Source organism: Pomacea canaliculata, linkage group LG11 (genome assembly GCF_003073045.1).
Source record: "Pomacea canaliculata isolate SZHN2017 linkage group LG11, ASM307304v1, whole genome shotgun sequence".
Lineage (NCBI taxonomy): Eukaryota > Metazoa > Mollusca > Gastropoda > Architaenioglossa > Ampullariidae > Pomacea > Pomacea canaliculata.
The window spans coordinates 4,843,107-4,863,380 of NC_037600.1; the positions used below are offsets into that span (position 1 = coordinate 4,843,107).

The 20,274-nt window shown below is 40.4% G+C and overlaps 2 protein-coding genes and 2 pseudogenes across 2 annotated transcripts; all 4 read left to right on the forward strand.

Moving 5' to 3' along the window:
- The first annotated feature begins 997 nt into the window (after positions 1-997).
- Positions 998-4,818, forward strand: LOC112575906 (tubulin alpha-3 chain-like). Its single transcript, XM_025258054.1, has 6 exons — positions 998-1,140; positions 1,757-1,979; positions 2,514-2,662; positions 3,006-3,158; positions 3,310-3,837; positions 4,193-4,818. Exons 1-6 carry the CDS (start codon positions 1,138-1,140, stop codon positions 4,493-4,495), a joined length of 1,359 nt encoding a protein of 452 aa, XP_025113839.1. The 5' UTR covers positions 998-1,137; the 3' UTR covers positions 4,496-4,818.
- Positions 4,819-5,691: 873 nt separating this feature from the next.
- Positions 5,692-9,568, forward strand: LOC112575918 (annotated as a pseudogene).
- Positions 9,569-9,927: 359 nt separating this feature from the next.
- On the forward strand, positions 9,928-15,615 carry LOC112575911 (annotated as a pseudogene).
- Positions 15,616-16,557: 942 nt separating this feature from the next.
- LOC112575907 (tubulin alpha-3 chain-like) lies at positions 16,558-20,042 on the forward strand. The gene is made up of 6 exons (XM_025258055.1): positions 16,558-16,676; positions 17,190-17,412; positions 17,721-17,869; positions 18,298-18,450; positions 18,571-19,098; positions 19,276-20,042. Exons 1-6 carry the CDS (start codon positions 16,674-16,676, stop codon positions 19,573-19,575), a joined length of 1,356 nt encoding a protein of 451 aa, XP_025113840.1. The 5' UTR covers positions 16,558-16,673; the 3' UTR covers positions 19,576-20,042.
- Positions 20,043-20,274: the final 232 nt, after the last annotated feature.

A 20,274-nucleotide genomic window follows, 5' to 3' on the forward strand; every position in this document is an offset into this window, starting at 1 on the left:
CAGAAGAAATAAAATGTAGAAAAGAAAAAAAGTGGCGCAGGCAAAAAATTAAATCCAGGAACATAAGAAAATGCTTTTTAGATTAATATTGCACAAAAACCTTAAACTCAGATTAACAGGAAAAGACGAAAAGCGACGGAGAGCTAGTCTCCACTAACCAGTGAGGTGAAGGGACATCACTCTCCATCACTTGACAGCACCTGTAGGCACTCATATGCAAGCGAGAGCGCGCGTTCGCGCACACACACATACATTAAATGACCCGGACCCATAAATTTGTTGTTTTGTACCATGAAGACAATTTCTTGCAATGTAAAAACAGTTGTCTTTCTAAACTACTCTCGTGGATGGCGAGCAATACATTATGCAGATTTTGTGGCAATGGAGACCTCTAGTCAACGAAGGTGCCATAATAAAATAGCAGGAAAAAGCACAAAAACATTAATAATAATAATAATAATAATAATAATAATAATAATAATAATAATGCAAATTTTTTAAAGCACATACGCACACTCCTAAGGATCATGAACAAATGCATGTCTAAAAGACAGTGGCGTGACATAACCACAGATCAACAGCAGGCACGAAGCAGATCTACAGGCAAAGACCAAAAGACTAGTGACACTTTATCCATTCGGTGGTTTCTTTGTTACTAAATACGTTGTTTTTTGTGTGCAAAGAAATCTAATCCCTTAGGTATTATATACTGACATCTATTAAAGCAGTTGCCATTCCATTTGATCCGAAAATTTTTTTACATTCTTTTAAAAACGTTAAAAACAAATAATCCATCTACATAATAATAATAATAATAATAATAATAATAATAATAATAATAATAATAATAATAATAATAATCATAATAATCATAATAATAATAATAAAAATAAATATCCTGACAACCAATGTTTTAATTTTTCAAGTTTTTCTGCTGAATTTTTATTTCGCTTATTTCGGATACAGCGCGTGACGCCGTTCCAGTTGTCATGCGATCAATGACGTTTTTATGTTAGAAACATCGTAATGACGTCAAATACTTAAACGCTTTACCCTTGTCCTCACTTTCCGTTTGGAAGCCCAAGCGCTGCCACGCTTTTGCCTCTTGGCACGATCCTGTTCTCCTAGTCTGAAAACATGGTGTGTATGGCTTCGATACTCTCATCAATCGCTTGCTAATTTACTTTAAAGTTATTGTTTCATCTCAAATGTCTGTAGTATTTGTTTCCAATGACAAATATTAATCTAAAACAAGTCTGAGATTCCTGCAGTTGACCGTTAGTACAGAAAATGGCAAATGCTTGCCGCTTGATTTTGCTTTAGCATCCGTAAAAGTTGTTTATAGTGTGTGTGTGAAATGTTTATGTAATCCTCGACATATTCAACATTTCTGACGTATTAGAAAATTTCGTTTTCCGTCTCATATTTCTGTGTTCTTATTTTTCAAACGTTCTTTGCTTTTGCTCTGAAACGTTATAACTTCGCTTAGACTTTTTTTTTCTTTTTCCGCTGTTAGTAATAGGTCTACCTTATTTAAAAAATCCTTATAACTCAGATGGCAAGGTTGTTACGTAAATGTTCGTTGGCACTGTCTGGTCAGGTTCCAACTAAGGTTAAATGATGATGTTAATAACAAAGCCGAAAAGTCGGCAAAAAACACATCGAAGAAGAAGAAAAAAATTAGGATGAGGATAACGATCATCATCATCATCATCAACAATCATCATCATCGTTATTATACGAAGATCTTTCACAGCGTGAAGTAATCTCAGTCCACGCTGGTCAAGCTGGGGTGCAGGTTGGCAATGCCTGTTGGGAGTTGTACTGTCTGGAGCACGGTATTCAGCCTGATGGACAAATGCCAGCTGACAAGACCATTGGTGGAGGAGATGACTCGTTCAACACGTTCTTTAGTGAGACGGGAGCAGGCAAGCACGTGCCAAGGGCAGTCTTCATTGACCTCGAACCGACGGTAATCGGTAAGTGAATGCACCTAGTCAACGATCCTTTCAAGAACTTATCTTACCCGCTAGTTTAACAGCAAACTGAGTATTCGCAAAGCATTTCATAAATAAAAAAAATATACTTTACCTATATGTGGAGATAAAAGCACTTAAAACACATTAATTAACACTTCTAAACGAAGAAATTTAACCAAAAAGATCCTTAACCATCAAATCATCTTTGTTGCTTCTATAAAAATTCTAACGTCCTGAAGGTCACGTTTTTCTTAGATTGAAGATTGAAAATACACTACAGCCATCCCATCAGTATAACCAAATTTTGCAATTGATGTTATCGAGTAATTATCTATTTTTGCGTTATTCTTAGTAGTTCAATGAAATAGATTTAGATTGATTTATCCGTTTAACATTTAAAAGAAGCACTCAATCAGTATGCATGTTTCCCTAAAAGACAACATCCTCGTCATATGCTAATGAAGCACTTTAGTTTTTATTTATGCGGGTCATCCTTGAGTCGATTTGATCACGTCCAGTTTGTTTTTTGTCCAGACGAAGTGCGAACGGGTACATATCGTCAGCTCTTCCATCCTGAACAGTTGATTACTGGTAAGGAAGATGCTGCAAACAATTATGCCCGAGGCCACTACACCGTCGGGAAGGAGATAATAGACCTGGTACTGGATCGTATAAGAAAGCTGGTAAGTAAGAGGCAACAGAATACAAATTCATCCATAAATAGACGATTTTGTAAAACCAAAAAAAAAAAAAAAGAAAAAAAAGAAAAGCGACAAGGTACGTATCACAAATTGATGAGAGAAAGGTATCAGCTAGGTCTCACCGATCAGCGTAACATGTTTCAGTTCTGATTTAAAAGAAAATGACGATACTACATCAAGTAGTTACAAAAGTAAACCAAGGAGTTTTGAATGATGCTATAGACTAAGCGTATGACAGAGAAAAATTTTCAGAAATCGCTTGTCATGAGAGATGTACAACCATACAATTCTGAGTAATTGCGTGGATTCTGTTTCCTTCTTACAGGCGGACCTGTGTACAGGTATTCAGGGCTTCCTCGTTTTCCACAGTTATGGGGGAGGAACTGGATCTGGTTTCGTTTCTCTCCTCATGGAACGCCTCTCCATGGACTACGGAAAAAAGTCCAAACTGCAGTTCTCAGTGTATCCTTCTCCTCAGGTTTGTGGTAAATTTTCGAGACATTTTTTTATTTAGCCAATTTCAGCGTCTACAAGATTTTCTAATTGTACAGAATTCATAAATCTTTAACCTAAGCTGATACTTTAAAATGACATACGAGTAACAGGAAAAGGGTTTAATCTGATTTCAGATAGCAACTGCTGTCGTGGAGCCGTACAACTCTGTTCTGACCACGCACACTACACTTGAACACTCCGACTGCGCCTTCATGGTGGACAACGAGGCCGTCTACGACGTCTGCCGTCGCAGTCTGGACATCGAGCGTCCCACCTACACCAACCTCAACCGTCTCGTCGCCCAGATTATCTCCTCCACCACCGCGTCCTTGCGTTTCGACGGTTGCTTGAACGTCGACTTTGTGGAGTTTCAGACCAACCTCGTACCGTACCCCCGCATCCACTTCCCACTCGCGACATATTGTCCTACGATTTCTGCGGAGAAGGCCTACCACGAGCAGTTAACTGTTTCTGAGATCACCAACGCCTGTTTCGAGCCGGCCAACCAGATGGTGAAGTGTGACCCTCGCCACGGCAAGTACATGGCCTGCTGCATGCTGTACCGCGGTGACGTCGTGCCCAAGGATGTTAACGCCGCCATCGCCACTATCAAGACCAAGCGCACCATCCAGTTCGTCGACTGGTGTCCGACGGGATTTAAGGTAACAGAAGGACAATAGATAAAAAAAAAACCTGTATAAGCCCTGATAGATCCATTTCCTATGTACACATACATACTTGTTAATCATGGCAAGTGCTTTGTGTTTTAAATACACAAGTGAAGCAAGGAACAGAAAGCAAAACTAACCATTTTCACTGAACGCATATGTTTATGTTGGTCAGGTTAAGTGCTTTGAGTTTTAAGAACACAAAGAAAGCAAAATAAATAATATAATAAAAAGCAAAAAACAAAACCAAAAGGCTTGACGAATTGAAAGACAAGAAATGACAGTGTTTATAACAGGTTGAAAATTTCATGTTTTGCGATTCTATAATGCTTATATCCTCTTGCTTCAGGTGGGCATCAATTATCAGCCACCCACAATGGTTCCAGGAGGAGACCTGGCTAAGGTGCAGCGTGCTGTGTGCATGCTGAGCAACACCACCGCCATTGCCGAGGCCTGGGCCCGTCTGGACCACAAGTTCGACCTGATGTACGCCAAACGGGCCTTCGTGCACTGGTACGTGGGGGAAGGCATGGAGGAGGGCGAGTTCTCCGAGGCACGAGAAGATCTGGCGGCCCTGGAGAAAGACTACGAAGAGGTCGGCCTCGACTCGGTAATTGGCGAGGCAGACGAAGAAGAAGGTGAAGGATACTAAAGAAGCCCGCTCCTTAACTGTCTTTGGAACATACCAGTTTGACTCGAAAGATGTCTGAGTAAAGGCATCCAGAAGTATACTGTCGCTGCTCTTACGGGACAAATTTCAACATAACTACGGACAAGAATCTTCTGTACAGTCCCGCCTGCTGACAGTATTTAGTAAACGTAGACTGATGTCAAGTATGACAACATTTTTCATAGACAAAGTTAACACTTGCAAGTATCATCTGTAAAGGCTTTGGTCTTTGCTATACCGAGTTCCGAATTTCGCTACAAGAAAGGACACTGTCCTTTCACAGGAATAAAATAGTTTGTGCTGTTTTGATGTCTATAAACTCAGTTTTTAGCTTGTGGATGTCTTGAAAATGTGTTCAGAAAAATGTGCAATTGGTTAACGTTATTACCAGATATTGAAAATTCATCAAACCTTGTGCTTAGCTCCCTTGGTACAATCAGCAAGTGGAAGTAAAGACCAGAGGAGAACTGTTATTGCATGCTGCTGCCACCACCACCAAACAATCCGTCTGCACACCAATAATAATAATAATAATAATAATAATAATAATAATAATAATAATAATAATAATAATAATAATAATAATAATATCCTGACAGCCAATGTTTGAATTCTTCAAGTTTTTCTGCTAAATTTTTACTTCGCTTATTTGGGATACTGCGCGTGACGTCGTTCCAGTTGTCTTGCGATCAATGACGTCTTTATGTGAGAAACATCGTAATTACGTCAAATACTCAAACGCTTGTCCCTTGTCCTCACTTTCCGTTTGGAAGCCCAAGCGCTGCCACGCTTTTGCCCTTTGGCATGATCCCGTTCTCCTAGTCTGAAAACATGGTGTGTATGGCTTCGACACTGTCGTCAATCGCTTGCTAATTTACTTTGAATTCAGAGTTTTAACGTCCTTTCCTTTTATTCTGAAAAAATCTTTGAACTTGGACTGCCAAATATTTGTCAATACTGATTTTTGTCTGCTCAGGTTTCGACTATGGTTAAATGATGGTGAATAACAAAGAAAAAGGACAGAAAAAAACAAAACAGAGAAGAAGAAAATGATCGATGATGATGATGATTGATTGATTGATTGATTATTGATGATAATGATGATGATCTTTCACAGCGTGAAGTAATCTCAGTCCACACTGGTCAAGCTGGCGTTCAGATTGGCAATGCCTGTTGGGAGCTGTACTGTCTAGGAACACGGTATTCAGGCTGATGGACAAATGCCATCTGACAAGACCATTGGTGGAGGAGATGACTCGTTCAACACGTTCTTCAGTGAGACAGGAGCAGGGAAACACGTGCCAAGGGCAGTCTTTGTCGATCTCGAACCAACGGTGATCGGTAAGTGAATGTAAGGGCAAATGACCCATCCAAAGATTAATCTCACATGTCAGATTAGTGCAAGCTACCTATCCGCCAAGCACTTTGTATAAATAATGCCTCTAACTCGAGATATGAGCACTAGTCTCAGTATTTTTCCTGTTTTTACAACACATAAATAAACTCTTCTAAACACATTTAACTATGTAACCAAAACCATTTATCTTTCCAATCGAATTGTGAAATCGATGTTATTGATTTAGTGTATTGTGGTATCTTATTTCTGAGTGTTTTGTTTAAAATAATTTCTATTAATTTCAGTTGTTTTTTTATATACGTCTTTCCAATAAATTACGTCTGTAAGAAGAATTATTTCCTCATGCTTGAGGTGGTAAAATTTGTGATAAATAATCAGGGAAAAGAGCAAAAGAGCATGAGCCTTGTACACTGTAAAATTTTGAACGATGTTTTTTTTTTAATCCCTCCACAAATAATTTTAATAGTTTCAAGGTAAGATTGATGATTAAGTACCTCCATCTCGCATGTCAACATCACAGTACACGGAATGCTTGCGACTTAATTTCACTAGAAATCGACCACGATCTTATTCTCCCGTACAATGTTAAAATACAGCCTAATCAGATGTGAGTTTCTAAAATATTTCAACAAACCTCCTGCATGCAAACAAATGAAAAACGTTAGTTTATCTTAGGTTATTACTTGATGAAGGTCGTCTCTAGCTCAGTAAGGACCACGTAATGTGCATTTTCTATCCACACGCTTAAATCCAGACGCTTAATCAGAAAGTATATTTCTCTGAAATATTCAGACTAAAGTCCGATGTGGCAAACGAATGGAGGACTCTAGTTTGTAATGAGGTTGTTTCCTGATGAAAGTCATCGATGAGTCGGCGGTTACCATGTCCAGTATGTTGTTTTTTTTGTGCAGACGAAGTGCGAACGGGTACATATCGTCAGCTCTTCCATCCTGAACAGATGATCACCGGGAAGGAAGATGCTGCCAACAACTATGCCCGAGGCCACTACACCATCGGAAAAGAGATCATAGACCTGGTACTGGACCGTATCAGAAAGGTGGTAAGTATGGGGTCACAATAATTCACCCATAAATGGCTCCAGTCTCAAAAACACCAATGAAGTGTATTAAAATATGTTAATGGCAATATAAAAATGCATTTGCTTAAACGTCACGGACCAGTTCTTGTGAGACTAGGAATTTTTTTTAAATATTGTTCTAAATAAGAAGGTAAGGACTATACTATCACAACAGGTAGATAAGCCCACTCTCGCGATCACGTAACTAGTGTTTATACAAACCACTGAAACAAGAAACATAACCAAACAGCGAATTTTGGTGAAATGTATAGTATAAACCAGTTGTAAATAGTTCTGGTCAAGAGAGATAAGTACTTTTTATTATCACATCCAGTCTTTCATCTTCCTTATTTTAAGTATAGCTGACATTGAGAGATATATGTATCTGCCTCACTCATCACTTTATTCTTCAAATTTTAATGATTCCACTTTTAATATTTTTGTTGAAATTGGTAATTCGAATACATAAGCAGCAATAAAACTGATTACCTAAAAAAATAATTTAACGAAAAACAGGTTTAGAGAATAATGCATTCAAAGCACATATATGTGTGATTCTGTGTATTTGTGTATAAATAAATTGATTCTGTGTCCTTCTCACAGGCGGACCTGTGTACAAGTCTTCAGGGCTTCCTCATTTTCCACAGTTTTGGGGGAGGGACTGGATCAGGCTTCGCTTCTCTACTCATGGAACGCCTCTCCTTAGACTACGGCAAAAAGTCCAAATTGGAGTTCTCAGTGTATCCTGCTCCTCAGGTGTGTGGTAAATTAATATCAGAAATTTTCTAACACCTAGTGTCAGCCACATGACAAGCCTAGACAGATTTTTCTACCTGCATATAATTCATGACCCTTGAACTTACTTTGGTATTTAACATTTAAGAACTACAGATAAACTATTTTTTGATTACAGATATCAACTGCTGTAGTGGAGCCGTACAACTCTGTTCTGACCACGCACACCACACTCGAATACTCCGACTGCGCTTTCATGGTGGACAACGAGGCAACCTACGATGTCTGCCGTCGTAACCTGGACATCGAGCGTCCCACCTACACCAACCTCAACCGCCTCATCGGCCAGATTGTCTCCTCCATCACCGCGTCCTTGCGCTTCGACGGCTGTTTGAACGTCGACTTGATCGAGTTTCAGACCAACCTCGTGCCGTACCCCCGAATCCACTTCCACTCGCGACATATTCTCCTACGATTTCTCCTGAGAAAGCCTACCACGAGCAGCTGAACGTCTCGGAGATCACCAACTCCTGCTTCGAGCCTGCTAATCAGATGGTGAAGTGTGACCCTCGTCACGGCAAGTACATGGCCTGCTGCATGCTGTACCGCGGTGACGTCGTGCCCAAAGATGTCAACTCTGCCATCGCCACTATTAAGACCAAGCGCACCATCCAGTTTGTGGACTGGTGTCCTACTGGTTTTAAGGTAGGAAGCGAGAAAGAAATATTGGAAAAATCAAGGACAAAAAACCTCTGTGCGTTAACTTATATATAATATCTGCACACACGATAAAATAACCTCCCTTACCTTATTAATCATTTACACAAAGCATGGAATTGATATGTAGCTTCTTATTGTTTCTATATAGGTCGAAAATGTAGAGTTTTATAGGTTTTGACAGCAGTAAGAAAGGCAGCAATCGTTATACCTTACATAACCAGTAAAGTTAATTATCTATCAAAATAACACTAAGACTGTTTTCATTGCAACTATGACGGCTCCGGATGGAGGCTAACTTACTATTTACTGGCACGTTCGGTCGATTAGACACCTTCTAAAATGGCAAATTTCATAAAAATCCAAAACTATTATGAAAATGTGCTTGTTCCTGTGATTCTTCTTTTACTGAAGTAGCTCTACTATTTAGTCGCTCTATTGCTTCAGGTGGGCATCAACTACCAGCCACCCACAGTAGTGCCAGGAGGAGACCTTGCTAAGGTGCAGCGTGCGGTGTGTATGCTGAGCAACACCACCGCCATTGCCGAGGCCTGGGCCCGTCTGGACCACAAGTTCGACCTGATGTACGCCAAACGGGCCTTCGTGCACTGGTACGTGGGGGAAGGCATGGAGGAGGGCGAGTTCGCCGAGGCACGTGAAGATCTGCGGCCCTGGAGAAAGACTACGAGGAGGTCGGCCTCGACTCAGTGGAAGGCGAAGGAGAGGAAGAAGGGGAAATGGAATTCTAATTTCCCCTCTTGCCCCATTCCTTTTTGAGTAGAGAGTTTTGGGCAGAAAATCCAGATGCCTCCAGTGCCTTTTTATTAGTACAGAAAGTAAATACTTCATAAGTAAAAACAAAGTCAGAATAAGGCAGTAAAACAAAAGCCAAGGGTCTTTAATTCCTTGTTAGAACCTTGTCATAACACCTACCTACATGAACGACCCACACACTTCTCTCTTCAAGTAAAATCATTTCAACAACAAAAAAGAAAGACAGATGACGCAAAATCATCGATGTCATTGGGAACAAACTTTCCTCAGACGAACGCGCCCCAAAACTGGACTTGTACCTAACAACAAACACCGTATGTCTCTACTCTCATATAAGTCTGAACAGCTTTTTTAGTCATAAAGAAGAATAGGAATAAAGCTGAGTACAGAATGACTTGATGTATTTGTGTCAGTGGTGGGAAGATAGAAAGATGCATGCCGTCTGTAAAAATAAAATGTTCGCATCACAACACACAATAATACAGTCAATCCCTGTAGGCAAGCATGTATGTCATAATGTGTGCGTGCATGTGTGTGCGTTTATGTGTATGTTTGTACATGCATTTTTTTTTAATTTCTTGACGACGACGACGATGATGATGATGATGATGAAGAAGAAGCACATATCTGTTATCGTTTATCTTCGATTATTTCCCTTAATGACGAAGTGTGCTTCGCGGACCTCGGGTACAGCGCGTGATATCGTTCGAATGCCCTTTCAAACGATGACGTCTACAGCCAAAAAAAAGACGACATTTTTTTTTTAATTAAAAAATGACATCACCTTGAAACTGCTTTCCCATTTTTGTTATTTACTGTCTGTAAGCTGGAAGGTTGCTGCGCGTTCGCACTTCAGACTGGTCCCTTCGCTCCTAGTCTGTGAACATGGTATGTATGAAAAAAGCCCATTCACATGATGTGTAACTATGAATGCAGTTGAGTGTGTTACTCTACATTCTACAACACTAAATTAGATTTGAACTTAAAATGACGAGATCGTTTTGGATTTTATACTTGCTCGATTGAACTTTTATTTATCATAATATAATGAAGTAAAGTTGTTCTCATGATACCAAAAAGTAGGAATATTTAATCTGTCTTCAGTTCTAAAAGTACTAGATGTTTTTCTCTTTCTGCTTTCAGTTTTAGTAAATCATTATTTGTCGTTGATCCAAAAAGTTATTACCACATATAACAATCCTTTTCTCTACCATATGAAATTAGTCTGCACTGCATTCTCTTGTAAAGAACGTACTTTTGTGCCAGTGAGCATCAAACTAGAGAAAAGCGATAGAAAGTTTTCCCAAATCTCCTAAAATCTAGCAGTCAGATAGACAAATAAGCAAATAAAATGGAAAAACAACTATTTTCAACAAAAAGAAGAATAAAATGATGATAATGATGATGATGGCTACTTTTTAATTATATGAAGCACTTCTGTAACAGCGCGAGGTAATCTCAGTCCACGCTGGTCAAGCTGGAGTCCAGATTGGCAATACTGCTGGGAGCTGTACTGTCTGGAACATGGTATCCAGCCTGATGGACAAATGCCATCGGACAAGACCATTGGTGGAGGAGATGACTCGTTTAGCACTTCTTCAGTGAGACAGGAGCAGGCAAGCACGTGCCAAGGGCAGTCTTTGTCGATCTGGAACCAACGGTGATCGGTAAGTGGCTGCACTGAGTAACCAATCTTCTCAAGAACAAATCCTCTCGCCAGTACATAGCAAGTTGCGTAACGCCACACCACGTCACACAAATAACAACAGAACTTAGCAAAAATTAGCAAGACCTGCGCAGTAAAGCACGGTGTTTTCACACTTTTTACAATTCATAAACTCTTTTCGTGGCAAAAAAATTTTTGGATGCAACTTAACATTTCATGTCTGAGTACTGCCTATTTTCTTTTTCACGAAAAGGAGTACATTATATTTGACCATTTTTGACACATTTCTTCTGATTTCGTCAAGTAAGTCACAGGATTTTTAGTTACTGTGCAGCAAAACACTGGAACTCACTCCTCTCTGCCTCCTATCCACCATTGAATCTTTTAATTGTGTACTAAAGACACACCTCTTCCTTGAGCATTACTTGTACTAACAGTTCACAGAATGCTAGTCCTTTTTTTAACCCCGCCCCCTCTTCCGGTTTGTTGCTATCTCCTACTAGTCTTCCTCTGCTGAATAAAGACACTCTTAGTTCTTATTATCTGATTCCTCTTTGCGTTTTCTATATCTGTCTTTTATTAGTCCTCAGTACTGTTGGTCCGTTCCTTCGTGTGCTCTCCATGTCTCGTACTTGTCTCAATCGGTAAAACCGCGCTCCCTAAGAGCGTGAATACACACTATACAAATCCCACAATCATTATATTTTTCCAATAAGAGAAACACTTTAAATAAACTCCCGACGAATGTCTCATAGATGGCGTTCAAAGACTGTCTTCAATGACCATGCTCTTCGTCTTTTTCTTTCCAGACGAAGTGCGAACGGGCACATACCGTCAGCTTTTCCACCCTGAACAACTGATTACCGGGAAAGAAGACGCCGCCAACAACTATGCCCGTGGCCACTACAGCATCGGGAAGGATATAGTAGACCTGGTGCTGGATCGTACCCGTAAGGTGGTAAGTATGTGGGTTTGAGGGACACAGTGTCAGGAGAAACAATAAAATGTTAACGACAAATACAATAATGCATAAAAGTCTGAGCAGGGTCAGAAATAAGGGTAGGGGTAGATTTAGTTATAAAATGTTTGTTCCTGAAATTATAATTCACTTCGTCATGCAGACGTTTTACATGTTCATACAGTCAATCTCATACAGTTATTTTGTAAGCTGGTGAATCTAAGTCAGTTGTAAAAAATGACTAGTCGAAAGTTACTGATCCCTTCTTGGCGTCAGTTCTCTTCTTAACCAAACCACTTTCTTGAACTGGGAGTTCCGTAACTTCAAATAATACTCCTTAGTTCTCCTATATTTAATTAATACTCATTTATTTCTTCAATATTTGATTATTTCAAAATTAACATTTTCTGTGTATCACACCCATTTCATGGGCAAATGAAAAAAACAAACAAAACTGCTTACCCTAAAATAAAATTCGATGAGCAGGATGGTACAGATACATATGTGCTCCTGTCTGAATCAGTCGATTGTATATTCTTCTCGCAGGCCGACTTGTGCTCAGGTCTTCAAGGGTTCCTCATTTTCCACAGTTTTGGAGGGGGCACTGGATCAGGTTTCACTTCTCTCTTCATGGAACGCCTCTCCGTGGATTACGGCAAAAAATCCAAACTGGAGTTTGCTGTGTATCCTGCTCCCCAGGTGTGTGAGTGTGTTGATTATTGTGGTTAAATAATCGACACCTAACGTTAGCAATATGAGAGGGCTATAAAGATTTTTACCAGCTGCACATAAGTTATTTACTTCGCCATGTTGGGAGTTAAGAGTGGTTTCCCTTTACCTAACGGCTCAAGGGAGGCTACTCTCGATCATTTTGTCTTGTCCCGGATCTGCCTTGGCTTTTGGTGTCGTCTGTTGACCTGTGCCTTTTGCCTCTATTGCGGATTGTGTTTCTGTGCCTGTCCAAGTCGTTTTCGCCTAAAGGCATCTTCATCCTCTGACGTATTTTGCAGTATTTTCTTCGTCGTTGCAGTATTTCCAGTTTGTGGAATCGCCTCGTTTCACTGCATATTCAATAATAATATTTAGCTTGTTCGATCTGTTCTACTGGTCACTTTTTTCTGATGTAGGAGCAACGTGCTTCCTCTGCTAATTATGTTTCGTAATTCTGCATGCAAACGGCGTCGCCAGAACTCTCGATGACGTTTGTTTTGTTTTGCACCTCTTGCGTAAACATTACTCCTAACACCCTTTCCCATAATGCTAGTCCTTTTTCACAGCCTTCCTTTTGCAATATTATTTTACTCTCAGCTCTTGTTCTTGTATTTGGTTCCTCTTTGTGTTTTTCTGGACTTGATTTTATTCTTCATTTAGTACGGTTGTTTATTCTTTTCTAGCTCATGTTATTTGTTTGTTTTCCTGTTCCTCGTATGCTGTCCATGTTTCGTTCTTGTTCTTAAGCGCTATAAAAGCATGCTCATTAGGAGTATGAGTATGCGCTTTACAAATTTTGCATTATTATTATTATTTGTGTGTGTGTGTGTGTGTGTGTGTGTGTGTGTGTGTGTGTGTGTGTGTGTGTGTGTGTGTGTGCGTATGACATATCGCTTCATATACTACTACGGAGTCCACTAATTCTTCCTCAGTGCCAGCAGATGACAGCCATGTTCCCTATTCAAATCACAACTTTAAGTAATCACACTATCTTTTATCTATCTTGAATTGACTGTGAAGTCTTGATCTTATATTTTATACTGTTTGTTTCTTCCTATTTGTTTTAGTGTTGTGTTTTAAGGTATTCTCGGTTAGGAATAATAATAATAATAATAATAATAATAATAATAATAATAATAATAATAATAATAATACAGATTATCTATTCGGATTGTAGATATCAACTGCTGTGGTGGAACCGTACAACTCTATTCTGACCACACACACTACATTCGATCACTCCGACGTCGCCTTCATGGTGGACAACGAGGCCATCTACGATCTTTGCCGTCGCAGCCTGGACATCGAGCGTCCTACTTACACCAGCCTCAACCGCCTCATTAGCCAGGTTGTCTCCTCTATCACCGCGTCCTTGCGCTTTGACGGCGCTCTCAACGTCGATCTAGCAGAGTTCCAGACCAACCTTGTGCCGTACCCTCGCATCCACTTTCCCCTCGCGACCTATAGTCCTGTGATTTCTGCGGAGAAAGCCTACCACGAGCAGCTGAACGTCTCAGAGATCACCAACGCCTGCTTCGAGCCTGCCAACCAGATGGTGAAGTGTGACCTTAACAGCGGCAAGTACATGGCCTGCTGCCTATTGTACCGCGGTGACGTCGTGCCCAAGGATGTCAACGTCGCCATCGCCTCTATCAAGACTAAACGCTCGATCCGTTTCGTGGACTGGTGTCCCACAGGCTTTAAAGTAAGGAAGAAGGACATGAAGGGAAAAATAAATAGCGAATTTAAGCCCGTGTCATTTCATTTTTACAAAAGACCATCTTGTATTTCTGTGTTAGAAACGCAAAAATAAAACAGGGAAGCCATGGTCGTTTGCATATTGCATGTTACTGGTAGCAGACCTCAAGGACATTAGGGTTAACAAGAATTAAATAAAATTTATACCCAATAGATACAATTAAGATCAGCTGATTGGAAAAAAAGACAGAAATCATGACAGTGAGTAGAAGACCAGTAATTTGTGCCTGCATTTTGAAAAATATACTATTAAAGTTAAATTCCCCATGGTATCCCAAGTGGGCAATAAAGAAGAATATGCTTATGTATTAATCGTTTTATAAAACAGACTTGAGATAAGAACCTGTGGTTTTGAACTATTCACTATTTTTCTTTCCCATGTGAACTGTGATTTAGAACTGCATATAGTTTTGGGAATACTGCAGCTGCAGTGATGGTCTTGATCTCTTGTAAGTGAAGTTACTGTGTGCAGTATGGCATACTACAGTTTGTTTGTTAAGAATGTTTACATGCCGGATGACTTTCAAGAAATAGATGTATAGAACCCATATCATAGAGGCGAACTTTTTATCTTCATGAGAGTGGGCTGAACTTTTGACTTTATCATATTTACTCCAGAAATTATGACTGCATATGCTTATACCCAACTTTTATACTCAAGGAATTATGGTGAATGAAGGAAGCATAGTATGCAATTTCTTCTAAATCCACGCTATTTTTTTAAAAAGTTCCATTATTTTGTTGTTTTTTTTTTTCTTTTCTCGTCGTTATTTGATGCTACGACAATCTTTTCAGGTGGGCATCAACTACCAGCCACCGACGGCGGTACCAGGAGGAGACCTTGCCAAGGTACAACGTGCTCTGTGCATGCTGAGCAACACCACCGCCATTGCCGAGGCCTGGGCCCGTCTGGACCACAAGTTCGACCTGATGTACGCCAAACGGGCCTTCGTGCACTGGTACGTGGGGGAAGGAATGGAGGAGGGTGAGTTCTCCGAGGCACGTGAAGATTTGGCGGCTCTCGAGAAAGACTACGAGGAGGTCGGCATCGATACTGCGAACGAGGAAGTGGAGGAAAACGAACAATAATCTCCCCTTAACTTAGTTTGAACTCATCTTCACTATGATACACGAGATGTGTTTTGAAAGGCTCATTGATGACACTGAAACGCGAGAAAGAAAGACAAATATTTATTTGTCTAAATTAACTGTAGTCTGCATCGATCTCGACGTAAAGCCATCAGCGGTTGTCTTGGCAAGGTTTTTCTTCTTCATAAAAAATAGCATCGCTGTTGTAAAAACAAAAACTAAGCTTGGTGCAGACTCCAAAATAAAGGAAAAAAAGGTTTGCATTTCTTTCAATGAAGTCAGAATATTTTTTATTATAAGTACTTGAGAGGTGAGGTTAAAAAAAGTTTTAAGGTCAAGGATTCATTTAATTATAGAGCGGAGAAAGTGAGATTTTTGACCTGTTTTCTTTCTTTGTCCTCCTCTTTTTATCGCACTCACGCAGGCACACTCAAATCGTATTAAGAAGTTTCCCTGCTTTATTTCAAGAAACACAAAGTCGTTCTTATTTTTGTATTTGTCTTCTAAACTCTCACCAATAACAAAGAACGGCGGGCAAAAGAGATCTATTACGAAGAAATAAATAAATACTTGCAGCATTTACTGCAAAACATGGGTCAATTCGTATACCTAAGTGGAAGAGAGTGTGTGTCTATGTTAAAAGGACGAAATAAATAACTTCTGAGATAGAGAGAAAGGGAGTGAGTGAGAAGAGAGAGAGAAATGCAGTGTATTTAAGATGAAAGATCAGATGAAAATCTGAATGCTTTAGCTACAGGCAGTCTAATGCTTGGAACCATAGGAGCATCGCAGAATTTCGGACTTATTGACAATATTGACAAGACTATCTTCTCGTTCCCTGTATTTTGCCAAATTTTTATTTTTCCATATTACACCGTGCATTTCTTTTTATCGGTTCTTTCCTCTGCTAAGCTGAACTGGACCCACACTGAGTTAATTCCCTTTTTCAATCAATGAAAAACTAATTAGATTTTAGTGTTGTATGGGTTTTCTATTTCATTTAAGTAGGCATTGCCAATTGATGATGATGATGATGATGATGATAAACAATTTTTTGGTAATATTACAATAATTTACATTGATAATTTATTATTATTTCCTTTTATCTTTCCTTGTTTCCGTGTATGACGAAATATGCTTCGCGGAACTCGGACAAAGCACGTGCGGCAGTTCGAATGTCCTGGAGACAAAAACTGACGTCATACTGAAACGGGCTTCTGGTTGAACAATTTCAGTTTACAAGCTGGAGTGCTGGAAGCTGGAGCGTTGGTACACGTTCGCCTATAAGACTGCACCGGTGCCCTCCTGTCTGGAAACATGGTGTGTATTTGCTTAAAATTATTACCGACAGATGCGGTTATTATTTTAAAATCATATTTGTGTCGATATGACAACTTTTAAACCTGTTTAAAACTATTTTGAAAACAAAATTAGATCTGAATGTAAAAATGGCGTCCTCTTAGGCCGTTTGTTCTTGCTACAATTTAGAGATTTATTTTCTTATTCTCGATATGTCACATGTATAAATATTAGACTCCCGTCTTTCGTTTTGAAAATATTTAGGAAATGCTATCACATTTTTTTCCCGCTTGTTTTCTTCACCCCCAACCGATATTAAATTCGATGAACAGAATTCTGACGGAGCTAGTGGAGGGAAGGTTTTTTTTTTTCAGATGTGCATTGTTGATTGTACTGCTTCCTATTGTTTGCCTAATTTGTTGCAAAAAGTCATAAAGGAATAAAGCAAGGAGAATCTTTCATTCTCACTGTGTGAGAGAGAGAGACACACACACAGAAAGACAATCAAACATGGCTTAACTTTGCTTTAAACAGCGCGAGGTAATCTCAGTCCACACTGGTCAAGCTGGAGTCCAGATTGGCAATGCCTGCTGGGAGCTGTACTGTCTGGAACATGGTATCCAGCCTGATGGACAAATGCCATCGGACAAGACTATTAGTGGAGGAGATGACTCGTTCAACACGTTTTTCAGTGAGACAGGAGCAGGCAAGCACGTGCCAAGAGCAGTCTTTGTCGATCTGGAACCAACGGTGATCGGTAAGTGAATGCAAGGAAAAAAAACAGTTTACTCAGACTACCCTCTTCTATTTATATTTTGCCTAGAACACCATAATAAATAATCTTGAAAGAACCTTGTCACACAGAGACTACAAAAGGCGTAACCTTGAGATACTCGCCCAAAGTTTTTTTTCAAAGTTTGATGCCTTAAAAAAAAAAAATCATGTGTAAATCAACTTACTGTCAAACTCGTTCTAAAACAAATTTAATTAATTGTTTTATAGAAACTGTATTATTTTGACGGCTTAACGTTACTGGATTAGCTAATCTTGTCGTTATCGGTCCAGATGAAGTGCGAACGGGTACATACCGCCAGCTCTTCCACCCCGAGCAGCTGATCACCGGGAAGGAAGATGCTGCCAACAACTACGCCCGCGGCCACTACACCATCGGGAAAGAGATCATCGACCTGGTGCTAGACCGTTTGAGAAAACTAGTGAGTTGTTTTTTTTATATCTAAAATTACTTGCTGAATCCCCCATACTTATATATATACAGTATATGTCATACAAAGCAGCATGGAATATGGACAGATTTACGCTCCCATCCTCTGTTTTAAAATGAAAGAATAAAAGCGTTTCAAGAAAAAAAGGCAGGCAATGGCTGACAGTTTTAATTAAGCAATACTGTGACGGGACATTCAAAATAATGGGACATTATAACCTTTTTGAGTATCAGCATGTCGATTAGTCGTCTGCAAGCAAAGCCGCCAGGGGTCTGATCATTAGTCGTGAGTTCCTGCTGCTTCGTTGACTTTTTGCGTTACTAAAGTCCAAGCAGTTGCAAAACTAGATACAGGTACATGCGAAGGTGCTGATCACAATAAATCAAGAGTTGTTCTCTGCTTGATTGTTCCTTATACAGGCGGACAAGTGCACGGGTCTTCAGGGCTTTCTCATCTTCCACAGTTTTGGGGGAGGCACTGGATCAGGTTTCGCTTCCCTCCTCATGGAACGCCTCTCTGTGGACTACGGAAAAAAGTCCAAGTTGGAATTTGCTGTGTACCCGGCTCCACAGGTACATGAACATTATTTTAATGTTAAAAATATTCGTAAAAATGAATGTATTTGGTCAGCCACAACACAGTATCCCGGATGTAATAAAAAACACAACAAAACACACTACTTCTGATTGCAGGTATCTACCGCTGTAGTTGAGCCATATAATTCTATCCTGACAACACACACCACACTCGAGCACTCCGATTGCGCCTTCATGGTGGACAACGAGGCCATCTACGACATCTGTCGTCGCAACCTGGACATCGAGCGTCCCACCTACACCAACCTTAACCGACTCATCGGACAGATCGTCTCCTCCATCACCGCGTCCTTGCGCTTTGACGGCGCTCTCAATGTCGACCTGACAGAGTTCCAGACCAACCTCGTGCCGTACCCCCGAATCCACTTCCCACTTGCTACCTACTCCCCCATCATTTCTGCGGAGAAAGCCTACCACGAGCAGCTGAACGTCTCGGAGATAACAAACTCCTGCTTCGAGCCGGCCAACCAGATGGTGAAGTGCGACCCTCGCCACGGCAAGTACATGGCCTGCTGCATGCTGTATCGCGGTGACGTCGTGCCTAAGGATGTCAACGCCGCCATCGCCACCATTAAGACCAAACGCTCCATCCAATTTGTGGACTGGTGTCCCACAGGTTTTAAGGTATACATATACCTTATACATATACATATTGTATATTAAATTTAATTTTGTTGATGAGCTTTGAGCAAAGTTGAGTAAAGCTTTATCGTGTCCTGACATTGCTGTCGATAACCTAAGTTTCATCACCACCTCTGAAGTTTTCGAGCGTTTGGTGTAGTGGCAATCATTCTGTTTCAGGTGGGCATCAACTACCAGCCACCTACGGTGGTACCAGGAGGAGACCTGGCTAAGGTGCAGCGTGCCGTGTGTATGCTGAGCAACACCACCGCCATTGCCGAGGCCTGGGCACGACTGGACCACAAGTTCGACCTGATGTACGCCAAACGGGCCTTCGTGCACTGGTACGTGGGGGAAGGCATGGAGGAGGGCGAGTTCTCCGAGGCACGTGAAGATCTGGCGGCCCTGGAGAAAGACTACGAGGAGGTCGGCGTCGACTCTACGGAGGATGAGGAGGGAGGTAGAGAAGAAGAGTACTAGAGAGGCCTCCCCCTAAACTGACCTGGCGAGTCAACAACTGCAGCTGCTCAAAATCGTTGTACTAAAGTGTCATAGTAAAAAAGAAAAATCACGATAAGAACTTTTTATCAGCAGATGTTATCCAGGAGTAGAGAGACTTGTTAATGTGAGCAGTGGGTTATCACGTACGAACTTAAAGACATACCGAGTAAATGGGTTAGTTATCATCCCTCTAGCACTGTTTTATTTGGACTCCGGCTAATTTCCTTCATGCTAAATCAAAATACATGCATTTCTATCAGAAGAGTCTTCAGTTCATCAGTGCTTGAATTTAACGCCTTCTTTACAGTTTTTGCTTCGTTTCCTCTGTATGGGGAAGAAAGAACAAAGACCAGAAGATAAAAAGAGAACAAATATTGCCCAGCTTAATACTATCTTGCTTCAAAAAAAAAATTGCCGCATACACAAATAAAGAAAAATCGCTGTTCTGTGCCTTTCACTCTTTATCTGTGCATGGCTTAATGAAAGTGTGTGTATATCTGACGTATGCCACACAACTAAAACTCTAAAGTTGCTAAGGACATTTTTCGTGCTTTTACCTCAGCATTAAAGAAGCATGTAAACAGGGGCAAGACGTCGCAACTAAGCTCAGTAGAGAAGTAGATTGTGCACAAAAAAAAAAAAAAAAAAATGAAGATAGAAACGGGAAGCACGCAATGC

Coding starts and splice junctions, on each gene's coding strand:
- LOC112575907 (XM_025258055.1), top strand. Junction 17,413..17,720: donor TCTGGAACCAACGGTGATCG/GTAAGTGAATGC, acceptor TTATCGGTCCAG/ATGAAGTGCGAACGGGTACA. Junction 17,870..18,297: donor TAGACCGTTTGAGAAAACTA/GTGAGTTGTTTT, acceptor TTCCTTATACAG/GCGGACAAGTGCACGGGTCT.
- LOC112575906 (XM_025258054.1), top strand. Junction 1,980..2,513: donor CCTCGAACCGACGGTAATCG/GTAAGTGAATGC, acceptor TTTTTTGTCCAG/ACGAAGTGCGAACGGGTACA. Junction 3,838..4,192: donor GGTGTCCGACGGGATTTAAG/GTAACAGAAGGA, acceptor CTCTTGCTTCAG/GTGGGCATCAATTATCAGCC.